The following is a 12001-nucleotide window of genomic DNA, read 5'->3' as shown; positions in this document are numbered from 1 at the left end:
CACCCATGTTTCCTGTGTCCATTGTGTATTTCGTAGCTCCTATATTTTCATCAAAGCATGTGTATCTTGGCCTTCAAACACCTCAAGCTTAAAAAGAGGTGCGATGAACAATGAGGCATGTCAGCAAAGGATAGGAGACAATGTGAAGAAGACTCAGGAGTATAGATGGGGAGCAGCATTTCATCTGATCAGGGTCCTTTCTTTTAAGACAATAAAAGGACCATTCAAAGACCATTAAACAGCTGTGAATGTCGATGTGTCAGTCTGCCGCAAATCCTATTCATCTTGAAGGGGATTTTTGTCATCACTTGTTTTCACACCACATCGCTCCCACAGGTCGAATCGCTACACAGACTTAAAAGTTATCAAATTATATGAAAATGGGAAAGCGGTGTATGTTATTGCATATGACTTTGGCTAACCCCACTCTGATGATAATTTTGAAAAAGGAGATTTACTTAAATATGAGTGATTTTATTGAATCTTTTGTTTTTCACAAATTTTTGAATCTTATTTACTTCAATAAACGTAGAATATACAGTAAACATGGGGCCAAAACGTATTTTCTGGATTTTCGCATTCACAGGGGTCCTGTTCCCCCAAAACCCAAAGAATCCCAAGGGATAACTGTCCTTTTAAAGTTTGACTGGTGGGTCTGCTTGTACAATCCAGATCTGGGTCCTGCATTTCTCCCAGTTAGTGATGAGTGATCCCCATGGATTTAATTTCGCCGTGAGTTTGTTGAAATCGATAGAGAAATATTTAGGAACTTCACTAAACACTGCAGAATGCATTGAAGTCAATGGAAAAGCTAGCAAAAAGTAAAATATGTCATTGTGCTTACAGAGTTCCAATCTTGGGACACGCATTAGTCCAGGAGTGTGAGACCAAATCATTCCACTGTTGTGGGTTTTGGTACAGCTGGAAGGTATTTTTTGTTTGAGCTGTATCAAGTGCAGATACTTTGTACTTTTTTTTTCCTTCCATCAAGAATATCTGAATGGCATGTAAATAATAGTAAATGTTTTATTATTATTATTATTTCACGAGGTCTCATTCTGACATGAGGTGGGGGAGGGCTCCTTTTAAGGCTTGTTTTATCTATAGCCACACATGGCTAATTATGTGTACAAACGGAGAGACTGTGCCAGTGCACAGGGATCAGTGTTATAAATCTAGGGGCAAAACTCATAATGTTCCAGTGATGGTCAGCTAATGTACCCCTCAAATTAAAATACAGCAATTTTTTTGAACTCCCAGGAAAATATTCAGCAAATGAGGTCACCAGCAAACACAACATATTTGCTGTGAAAACAGGATGCTGAATTTTGCCGATCAACACTTCTCCCAGTGTATCTCTGATAAGATGCATATTCCTGTGATAATGAACTGTATAATGTTCATTCTGGAAAAATGTGGATTAACATAAATAGCCCTAATTGTTAGTGCTATTTATGTACTTCATGCATTTACTTTTAAGTTAAGAATGTGCAGAAAAGAATTGGTTTCTTGAGACCTCACGTCTTTTGATTTACTAGATTGTTCTTAAATGCAAAGTAATTAGAAGTTCAGTAGTATTTAGCACTAGAATCCCTGAAACCTACGAAAAAACTCCACATCTTTACTTGAAAACTAACAGTGCCAGATCGGGGGGAGCATGAACGTGACTGAGAGAATAAAACTGAACGGGGGAAAAAAAAAGCTATCTTTTACAAGCACCATAAATTTACACGGGCTGTTACAGATTCAAATCAAATGAATGTTTTTATTATATAATAGTAATAAAAATGGCAGCTCACTACTCAAAATGGTAAATGTCGGAGGATCCAGGAATCAAACCCATAACCTCTTGATTATGAGACAATGGTTATTACCGCTGCACCAACCAAGTGGACATATCTACTTTGTACCCTAAGCCAACTTCTGTTTCTACGGTTATATTCTTGAATAAAAGCACACTTGTTCTGTTATACTTGTACCTTTTGTGAAAGTGTTTATTTGATATTTGGACTTTGGAGTCTTCACACGTTATACATTTCATGTCTACATTTTGTCAATTATTACTAAAACATGAAAAATGTTTGTTTTAGTTATGTCCAACAATTCCTGTCTTGCATTTCCTGTCATCCTAAATTTACATAGATTGTTGTAGACATAGAACACACATGAAATGTATGTATTCCAAATAACGATATATTATTTACCCTATACGACTCCAAACATCTCACACCCAAATAAACAAACTTGAGCTCTGAGAATCTTTTGTGCGACTTGAGCTGCTTCGGTGGGGGGGATGGGATAGCAGGCTGCTTGTGCTGATCAATACATTTGCAAAACAAAAGATGCAAATGGAGAGGTGTGAAGAAATTTAAGGTGGCCCGAGAGTTTTTTCGTAGGTTTCAGGGATTCTAGCATTAACTGTGATTAAAAAAAAATGTATTTTAGATTTTACAAGCAGGACATTCATCTGTCTTTTTTAGACTTTAAAGTGACATACAGTAATCCCTCGCTATATCGCGCTTCGCCTTTCGCGGCTTCACTCCATCGCGGATTTTATATGTAAGCATATTTAAATATATATCGCGGATTTTTCGCTGCTTCGCGGGTTTCTGCGGACAATGGGTCTTTTAATTTCTGGTACATGCTTCCTCAGTTGGTTTGCTCAGTTGATTTCATACAAGGGACGCTATTGGCAGATGGCTGAGAAGCTACCCAGCTTACTTTCTCTCTCTCTCTCTCTCTCTCTCTCTCTTGCGCTGACTTTCTGTGATCCTGACGTAGGGGGTGTGAGCAGGGGGGCTGTTCGCACACCTAGACGATACGGACGCTCGTCTAAAAATGCTGAAAGATTATCTTCATGTTGCTATCTTTTGTGCAGCTGCTTCCTGAAACGACATGCTGCACAGTGCTTCGCATACTTAAAAGCTCGAAGGGCACGTATTGATTTGTGCTTGAAAAACAAACTCTGTCTCTCTCTCTCTTTGTCTGCTCCTGACGGAGGGGGTGTGAGCTGCCACCTTCAACAGCTTTGTGCCGCGGTGCTTCGCATACTTAAAAGCCAAACAGAGAGAAAAGCAAACAAATCAGTAGGGCTATCTCTGTGACAGTCACTGCTCCTGACACGCACTCCTCTGAAGAGGAAGATATGTTTGCATTCTTTTAATTGTGAGACGGAACTGTCATCTCTGTCTTGTCATGGAGCACAGTTTAAACTTTTGAAAAAGAGACAAATGTTTGTTTGCAGTGTTTGAATAACGTTCCTGTCTCTCTACAACCTCCTGTGTTTCAGCGCAAATCTGTGACCCAAGCATGACAATATAAAAATAACCATATAAACATATGGTTTCTACTTCGCGGATTTTCTTATTTCGCGGGTGGCTCTGGAACGCAACCCCCGCGATGGAGGAGGGATTACTGTATTTTAACCAGTTTTAAAATAGGAGACACTTTTGTAAATTAACCGTGTTATCAATTTTCACTGTGACTTTGTTGTTTTTTGCTGCCCAGAGGGGACTGGGCGGTCTCGTGGCCTGGAACCCCTGCAGATTTTATTTTTTTTCTCCAGCCTTCTGGAGTTTTTTTTTTTGTTTTTTCTGTCCCCCCCTGGCCATCGGACCTTACTCTTTTCTATGTTAGTTAATGTTGTCTTATTTTAATTTCTTATTTTGTCTTTTATTTTTGTTCCTTATATAAAGCACTTTGAGCTACTTTTTGTATGAAAATGTGCTATATAAAAAATGTTGTTATTGTTGTAACTGCTAGCTTATCAGCATACTTTAACTTGCTTACCTTCCCATTGACTTCTGACAAGTGAATTTTATGCTTGTTGTGTACTGCACTGCTTCTCTTCATGAGCATAACTCTTATTTCTTACTCTGTTTTGAAACTCTTTTTCCCAAATGTTTGTATTTTTTAGATTAATAGTTTTGGTCACTATATGTTGTCTCTATTATATGCTTTATTATTTCTTTGTTCTTGACTGTTTTTTAAGTATTAGGAATATTCATTAGTAGATCTTTTGAGGCCAGTTTTGAAGAAATATTTTGCATTTAATTTTACAACTGATGGCCTGTTCTTACACACCTATCAGAAAGCTCTCATAAAAAAGCTGGACAGCTATTGAACTTGGATTCAATGGCATAACATTATTTTGTATAAGAGCAAACAACTGATTTAAAATAAATGCATTACTGGTTAAAATAGTGCAAAAGAAATTTTGGTGTGTTAAACAATAATGGAGGCTCATCCAATTTATATTTAAAAAACATCCAAACAATTTTTTGAACACATTATTGTAAAGATATAAAGAAGTAAAGTCAATTTCACTTCCACAAGGTCCAAACAATTAAAATGAAGTTTTTCAAAACCTGACTCATTGCATACTTTATAATTCACGCATCAAAATGTATTTATTTTTTGCCCCTCCAGAGTATCAGGTACTGAGTATCATCCTGGCCATGACTGGAAAGTTTGGAGTCACTGTGGCCTTCTCTGTTGTGTATGTTTATTCAGCAGAGCTCTTTCCAACAGTGGTACGCAACATGGGAATGGGAGCCGCCTCCATGTCATCTAGGATCGGGGGCATCATTTCACCGTATTTTGCCTATATTGGTGAGTAATAAAAGCTCTTAATGATAATTAAAAATATTTCCTAACTTTAGGTAAATAGAGAAAATCACATGTCACAATGAAAGCTTTAAAAATGTTGACTGGCAAGTGTGCACAAATATACCCATTTGTTGTACTGTCTTTCCTGAAAGATTTGTATTACTTTTCTTTTTCTTTTAGCATAGAGTTTAAAAAAAAAAAACTCTTGTTATAAAAGAAGCCTGACTGGAGTTTTTATGGTCTGTTATGATCATTAGTTTTGTTTTTAATGTAGTTATTTTTAGTGTTGGCTTAATAAATCAAATTGAACTTCCTCCAGTGGACCTTGGTTTATGACAAGTCCAGTTCCTAAAGAGGCTTGTAACCCAGTTTTACATAAAAAATGAAACTTGCAATTAATATGTCCGTTAATGGAAAATCACCAAAAATGAATAATGCTTTATTACTTATTCTACAATAAAATGTTCACGCTTATAAATGAAATGACAGTGAAGCAGTATTACTGTACTCCCAAAACACACATAATTTAAATTCCATTAAACTGTGAAGCTAAGGGTATGTACAGTATGTCTTCCTTATGTTTAAACATCCTAAAGGTTGTGATAATGATATAGCACCTCATATAGCTAGAAAACTCATAGTGATGTCATGAAGCCCCAGAAGGAACTGACACTTGATCCTTTAGCAAGGATGTGCTTTCTTTGCTGAGTGATCACACAGATTTTCACCTCCTCCTGCCAGCAGCTGTACTCCCTGAGACGACACGGTTGCATGATTTACTTCAGATTGTGGGAAATACAAGAAGCAACTTCTACCACTCAGTTTAACGGACCACTGCTGATCTTGAGCTTTACCTATTACAGGGCTTATTGGTGAGATTTGCTCATGAAAACACAAAATAATTGAAAACGGTAACAAAGTAGTACTTTACTATGTTTCAACATCAGTGACAGCTGTATATTCATCCACATCAATACTAACTTGCTTTGATAGATAAAAATTAATTTAAAATTCAGTTGAAAAGAAGAAATGTGAGAGTTTTATGTGCTCAATTCGTATCTGTGAAATTGCCACAAGTCAAGACTGTTGTATTGTGAGATCCACCTATATATTGAACTTCATAACCCAAATTGTGAAACACAAGATATAGTGTGTCTTAAGAAATGTAAAGAATAACCTACATAATGTCTTGCACTAATGCTTTCCTAACTACTTCAAAAAAATGCTCATTTTTGCAGGTTTAAAAAAAAAAAAAAAACACCCTGGAGAGCAGCAATATCAAAACAGGCAACAGTAATACTGTGTGTGATGTGGATATGTTTTTGTTAACTTTGTTTCATTGCAAAATTCCTAATATTTATCAATCTAGAATGAAGTTACTTTAATTTAAATGTGGAAGTTTCATTAATTTTACAGAAATAATTTTATAGTTTAAAATTATTAAAAAAAAAAAAATGGAGGGATCATGAATCATGAAATGGGAATGAATGTTTTACATTTTTCACTGTACCAAACACCAAAAAGTGTGTTCAAGCAGTGTGAAGCATGGTAACAAATTGGGGAAAAAGTTAGCAAGGGCAAGCAAACCTCATGTTAAAACACCACTGATATTTCCAGATTATTGACAATTTTGTAGTTTCTTTTTACTTCGCAAGGCAACCGTATTCTGGTATGGTGCATGCACTTGGCTCACCTTATTAAGTTTAAAAAGTGAATATTATTTACAATTACACAAAGTTGTACTGACTGCTTTATACTATTTTTGTGCATCGGTTTATTAGTAATACACGGTTTCCAGTATGACTGAGGGCATGCATACCAGGATTAAGAAGAAAAAAAAAACAGCGTCTTGGTAGGTAGAATCTTAACATTCTGATATTAGAGCAACAAAGTTAAGGATGCAAACATCTGCTAGCAGCTTTTTAATTGGTATATTTGTATGGTATATGGCTAGAAAGCTAGAATTTTCTATTTTGGTTTATGAAAACTCATTACCTTGCTTTTCAAAAGTAGGATTCTGGGGAAAGAATTCCACAGAAAGCACAGGCTCACAGCATTGATGTTTATTCTATGGCAGTTTGAAATGTGGATGCACTCAGTCTGATCAGTAAGAAACAGGAAAGGTCAGTTGCCAGGAAATGGCAAAGGGGAGGTTTTCTGTGCAGTTTTTAACAAAAACTCCTGTTTTGCTCATTTACAGTAATTTTAATGGGCACTTTACACACATAGATGTGCATGTAATGTCCATAATTTTCAAAAGGGCCATAGAATATAATTTACTTTACTAGTGTGCTACTTATTCCCTTCTGTATATAGCTGATGAAACAAATCTGGGAGCTGCAGAAATATCAGTGTAGCTAACAGCTTGTCATGACCGTTGAACGAAGCCTTGCAGATTAATAGATGCCAAAAACATGCAGTACTTTGAACATCATAGATAGATAGATAGATAGATAGATAGATAGATAGATAGATGGATACTTTATTAATCCCAAGGGGAAATTCACATACTCCAGCAGCAGCATACTGATAAAGAAAATATTAAATTAAAGAGTGATAGCAATGCAGATATACAGACAGTCAATAACTTTGAATAATGTTAACGTTTACCACCCCAAGGGTGGAATTGAAGAGTCGCATAGTGTGGGGGAGGAACGATCTCCTCAGTCTGTCAGTGGAGCAGGAAAGTGACAGCAGTCTGTCGTTGAAGCTGCTCCTCTGTCTGGAGATGATACTGTTAAGAGGATGCAGTGGATTCTCCATTATTGACAGGAGCCTGCTCAGTGCCCGTCGCTCTGCCATGGATGTCAAACTGTCCATCTCCGTGCCTACAATAGAGCCTGCCTTCCTCATCAGTTTGTCCAGGCGTGAGGCATCTCTCTTCTTAACGCTCTCCCCAGCACACCACCGCATAGAAGAGGGCGCTCACCACAACCGTCTGGTAGAACATCTGCAGCATCTTATTGCAGATGTTGAAGGACGCCAGCCTTTTAAGGAAGTATAGTCGGCTCTGTCCTTTCTTACACAGAGCATCAGTATTGGCAGTCCAGTCCAATTTATCATCCAGCTGCACTCCCAGGTATTTATAGGTCTGCACACAGTCACCTCTGATGATCACGGGGTCCATGAGGGGCCTCGGCCTCCTAAAATCCACCATCAGCTCCTTGGTTTTGCTGGTGTTCAGGTGTAGGTGGTTTGAGTCGCACCATTTATCAAAGTCCTTGATGAGGTTCCTATACTCCTCCTCCTGCCCACTCCTGATGCAGCCCACGATAGCAGTGTTGTCAGCGAACTTTTGCACATGGCAGGACTCCGAATTGTATTGGAAGTCCGATGTATATAGGCCGAACAGGACCGGAGAAAGTACAGTCCCCTGTGGCGCTCCTGTTTTGCTGACCACAATGTCAGACCTGCAGTTCCTGAGACGCACATACTGAGGTCTGTCTTTAAGATAGTCCACGAGCCATGCCACCAGGTATGAATCTACTCCCATCTCTGTCAGCTTGTCCCTAAGGAGCAGAGGTTGGATGGTGTTGAAGGTGCTAGAGAAGTCCAGAAACATTAATTCTTACAGCACCACTGCCTCTGTCCAAGTGGGAGAGTGATCGGTGTAGCATGTAGATGATGGCATCCTCCACTTCCACCTTCTCCTCAGGTGGTGAAGCAACAGCCGCTCCATGGTCTTCAGGCCTGTCACGCTGATGTCACATGTGATGAAGTCATTCAGCTCACTAGGACGTGATACCTTTGGGATTGGGGTGATACAAGATGTTTTCCAAAGCCTCAGGACTCTCCCCTGTTCCAAGCTCAGGTTGAAGATGCGCTGTAGAGGACTCTCCAGCTCCAACTCACAGTCCTTCAGCAGTCGTGGTGATGCTCCAGCTGGACCTGCTGCTTTGCTGGCACAAAGTCTCCTCAGCTCTTTGCTTACCTGGGCTGCTGTAATTGTGGGTTGGGGTAAACTCTCTCCTATGCTGGTATCAGCATAAGGATGGGTGGAGGGTTAGGGTGGTCAAATCTGTTAAAAAAGTTGTTCATCTGCTCTCTCCACATCTTTCTTGATGGTGGCACCCCGCTTCAAGCTGCAGCCAGTGATGATATTCATCCTATCCCACACTTCCTTCATGCTGTTATTCTGCAACTTCTGCTCCAGCTTTCTCCTGTACTGCTCCTTAGCCGCCCTGAGCTGGACTTGGAGTTCCTTCTGCATGCGCTTGAGCTCATGCTGATCATCGCCTTTAAAAGCCCTTTTCTTCTGGTTCAAAAGGCCCTTGATGTCACTTGTAATCCATGGCTTGTTGTTAGCATAGCAGCATACTGTTCTTACTGGAACTACAATGTCCATACAGAAGTTGATGTAGTCAGTAGTGCAGTCAACAACCTCCTCAATGTTCTCACTATAAGATCCCTGCAGGATATTCCAGTATTAACATATCTCTCTTTTATAAAAAGAAATCCTGTCCCCTGTCCTGATAGTCTACGATACGTGATCTTCTCGAAAGATAATTTAAAGACCCGCCAGACGAAAGAGACCTGCCACTGTGCGTCTCATGGGAACATAGAACGAGAGTCTTGCAAGACACACCCTACTTACAAGCAATATCAAAAAAAACAAATCAGTAGTGTAAAGGCAGTCACGCAGCACACACAGCTCCAGGGCTCTCAGTGCATATAAAGTGTATACGGTCAATACGGTAGAAAAGAAATGAATAGGGTAGAAATAAAACGTTGACGATTAAACGAAGAAGAAAGAAAAGCGCGGAGAACAGAGACCCAAAAGCGATGGAGAGAAAAAAAATGCTAAAAAGAAAAACAATAATCTAGGTGCAAATTTAGAAAATAAGGAACGTGATGATCAGCCCAGAACAAGTGAAATGGAAAAAAAGCACGTCCAATCGGGAGCGGAGAAAAGAGACTCAAATGCGTTGGACAGAAAAAAGAGCAAAAAAGATTAATCGAGGTGTAAATTCAGAAAATAAGGAAAGTAATTATCAGCCCGGAACAAGTGGAATTGAAGAAAAGCACGTCCAATCCGGCTCAGAATTAAAAGACAATGAATAAAAGAAAATGGAACATCATAAAGACGTTTACAAACATTGACGCTAAACACATGCAGAGCAGGTTAGAGACTATGAAACCAGGGAAATTAGAAAGGCTAAAAAAAACGGCGCTATACACATGTGGAGAAAGCTGCGATAGCAGCTACCCCAACCGAACACGAGCAGCGTTATACATCCTGCAAGAAACAATTCAACCACGCCCGTTGCCAGAAATAAAAGACAGGTATTGCTTTTACAACGTCACACGAGACCAGGCAGTGAGCCATCATTTAAAACAAGTCAACAGACCTCTATGCTAGCAGCTGTTGGATTGCTTTTGGCAGGCAAGCATCGTGTGCTCAGAGCTCTTAAAACAACGACATGAGACAGGCAGAAGAGGCAGCAAGCAAGCAGCAAAAAGACAGCAAAAGATATCCTTAGCGTACGTTCAGCCGCAACACCCTTCACAACACAAGCAGTATTATAAGTCTGGGAAGAAAGAGATGTAACCTCGCGCGAGGCAGGAAATAGAGAAACAAGTATTGTTTTTACAAAAGTTTTTAAAGTAAAAGTGAAAATAATGCATATGTAATAATTCACAAGAAAATAACAATCTCTTTAAATTGTAGGTTGCCTACCTAAGGTAAAGTCATCCCTGATGAATGGGGATGTGGGAATGAGGGGTCCTTTCATCAGATTAGCGCTATTTCAGATGTGGAATGGCAAAATGGGGGAGGCAGCTTGATGAATGAGGTGTCCAGAACTTAAAACAAATCCAAATCATATTATGTGATATCATCTAATGTGAAATTCTACTCCGTACTTCTAGAATTTTTATTTTTATGCTGTATTGAGGATTTATTCTGTTCTATGTATTGTACTGTACGGCTCAGAATTAAAAGACAATGAGTAAAATGACAAAGTAGAACTTCATAATGATGTTTACAAACGTTGGCGCTAAACACATGCGGAGCAGGTTAGAGATTATGAAACCAGTGAAATTAGAAAGGCTAAAAAAAAAAACAGCGCTATACACATGTGGAGAAAGTTAAAGGATATGAAAGTAGGAAAATTAGAAAATATAAAAAAAGAAAGTAAAGATCGCAGTAGCGCAAACAAACAACCTGCCTCATTTAACTATGCACCAGTCTAACTTTGGTTTTGCACAATAATTACTACACTATTGCACCTTAACACTTAATTCTACATTATTCACATAATTTTACTGATTTATTATGTTCTACTATACTGTTATCTTTCGATCTATGACTTTTTGTTAATCTAACAGATATTCTTCTAACTTTGCTACACAGTTTTTGATAAGCGGATCAGGATGTATTTCACTGCGTGTTGTCCTGTATAACTACGCATGTGACAAATAAAGAATCTTGAGAATTTCAAAAACGGAGTTTACCGCACATGCATTTATTGGTTACTTTGTTCATGTATATATTGTGAGCTACGAAGCTAATCCTACCCCCAAAAAGATACAGACGCCCCTGGAAAAAGCCCTAAGAAACCCCTAGGAAACTTAAACAGACTACCTTCACATTTCTCCTTTTCCTTCTGGCCGGCTCTGTTGCGTAATCTGCCTCCCGCGCGCTACTCCGCCTTGTCAAAAAGCCTGTGCCGACTTCTCTCTGTGGTTAAAAATGGATTTTCTGCTCCTTTCTCTCTCTCAGACCTCTGGTGCTCCTCGCATGTATTCCTCCGAAGCGGAGGTGTAAACTCTTTCAAGGAGCACGTTTGAAACAGTTTTAAAAGATAAATGTTTGTTTGCAGTGTTTGAATAAAAATTTGAGTTTCTTCAACTTCCACTGGTCTTCTGTGCAATCTTGTAACCCAAGCGTGACAAGTGGTACCAGGAGTGGTTGCACAGATGGATGCATTAGCACAAGCGGAAGCCGAATACCTTTTCCAAATCGCCCAGAATGTTCCTATCCCATATGATTCGGAAGATGATTTACATTCCGAACGTCCTGCGTCTAGCCTCCAGCCTCCGTCTGTCAGACGAACAGACACCCCACAATATATTCAGCCTCAAAGAGCCTCTCCAATCCCTCAACCGTATGTTCCGCCTCCACCAGCACCAGCACCTGCGCAAGTTACTAGACGTGTGATTCCTCTGCCTCCACTTCCGGACAATGCTAAGAATGTCCTGTCGAAGATGGGCCCATCTGATGACCCAGAGCTATTTCTTTTGGCTTTTGAACAAGTGGCGACTGTGTTAGGATGAGACAAACGTCTTTGGGCTGTTATCATTACCCCGTTTTTGTCTGGTGATGCACTACTTTCATTACGAAATATACCTAACGACAAATTTGGTGATTATGATTTTTTGAAAGATCAGCTTG

At 39.3% G+C, this 12001-nt stretch overlaps 2 protein-coding genes across 5 annotated transcripts in view; both read left to right on the top strand.

Moving 5' to 3' along the window:
* Positions 1 to 12001, top strand: part of trappc11 (trafficking protein particle complex subunit 11) — a 973608-nt gene that overhangs the window by 441761 nt on the left and 519846 nt on the right. The window lies entirely within an intron of this gene.
* Positions 1 to 12001, top strand: part of LOC114652800 (solute carrier family 22 member 4-like) — a 137682-nt gene that overhangs the window by 88106 nt on the left and 37575 nt on the right. For both annotated transcript variants that reach the window (XM_051928444.1, XM_051928443.1), the window contains exon 8: positions 4429 to 4611. In XM_051928444.1, coding sequence (XP_051784404.1) covers positions 4429 to 4611 — 183 coding nt within the window. The remainder of the gene's footprint in view (positions 1 to 4428; positions 4612 to 12001) is intronic.

This window comes from Erpetoichthys calabaricus, chromosome 5 (genome assembly GCF_900747795.2).
Source record: "Erpetoichthys calabaricus chromosome 5, fErpCal1.3, whole genome shotgun sequence".
NCBI classification, from domain to species: Eukaryota; Metazoa; Chordata; class Cladistia; order Polypteriformes; family Polypteridae; genus Erpetoichthys; species Erpetoichthys calabaricus.
Note: the sequence above shows the minus strand (reverse complement) of the source record. Positions and strands in the feature narration are given on the sequence as shown.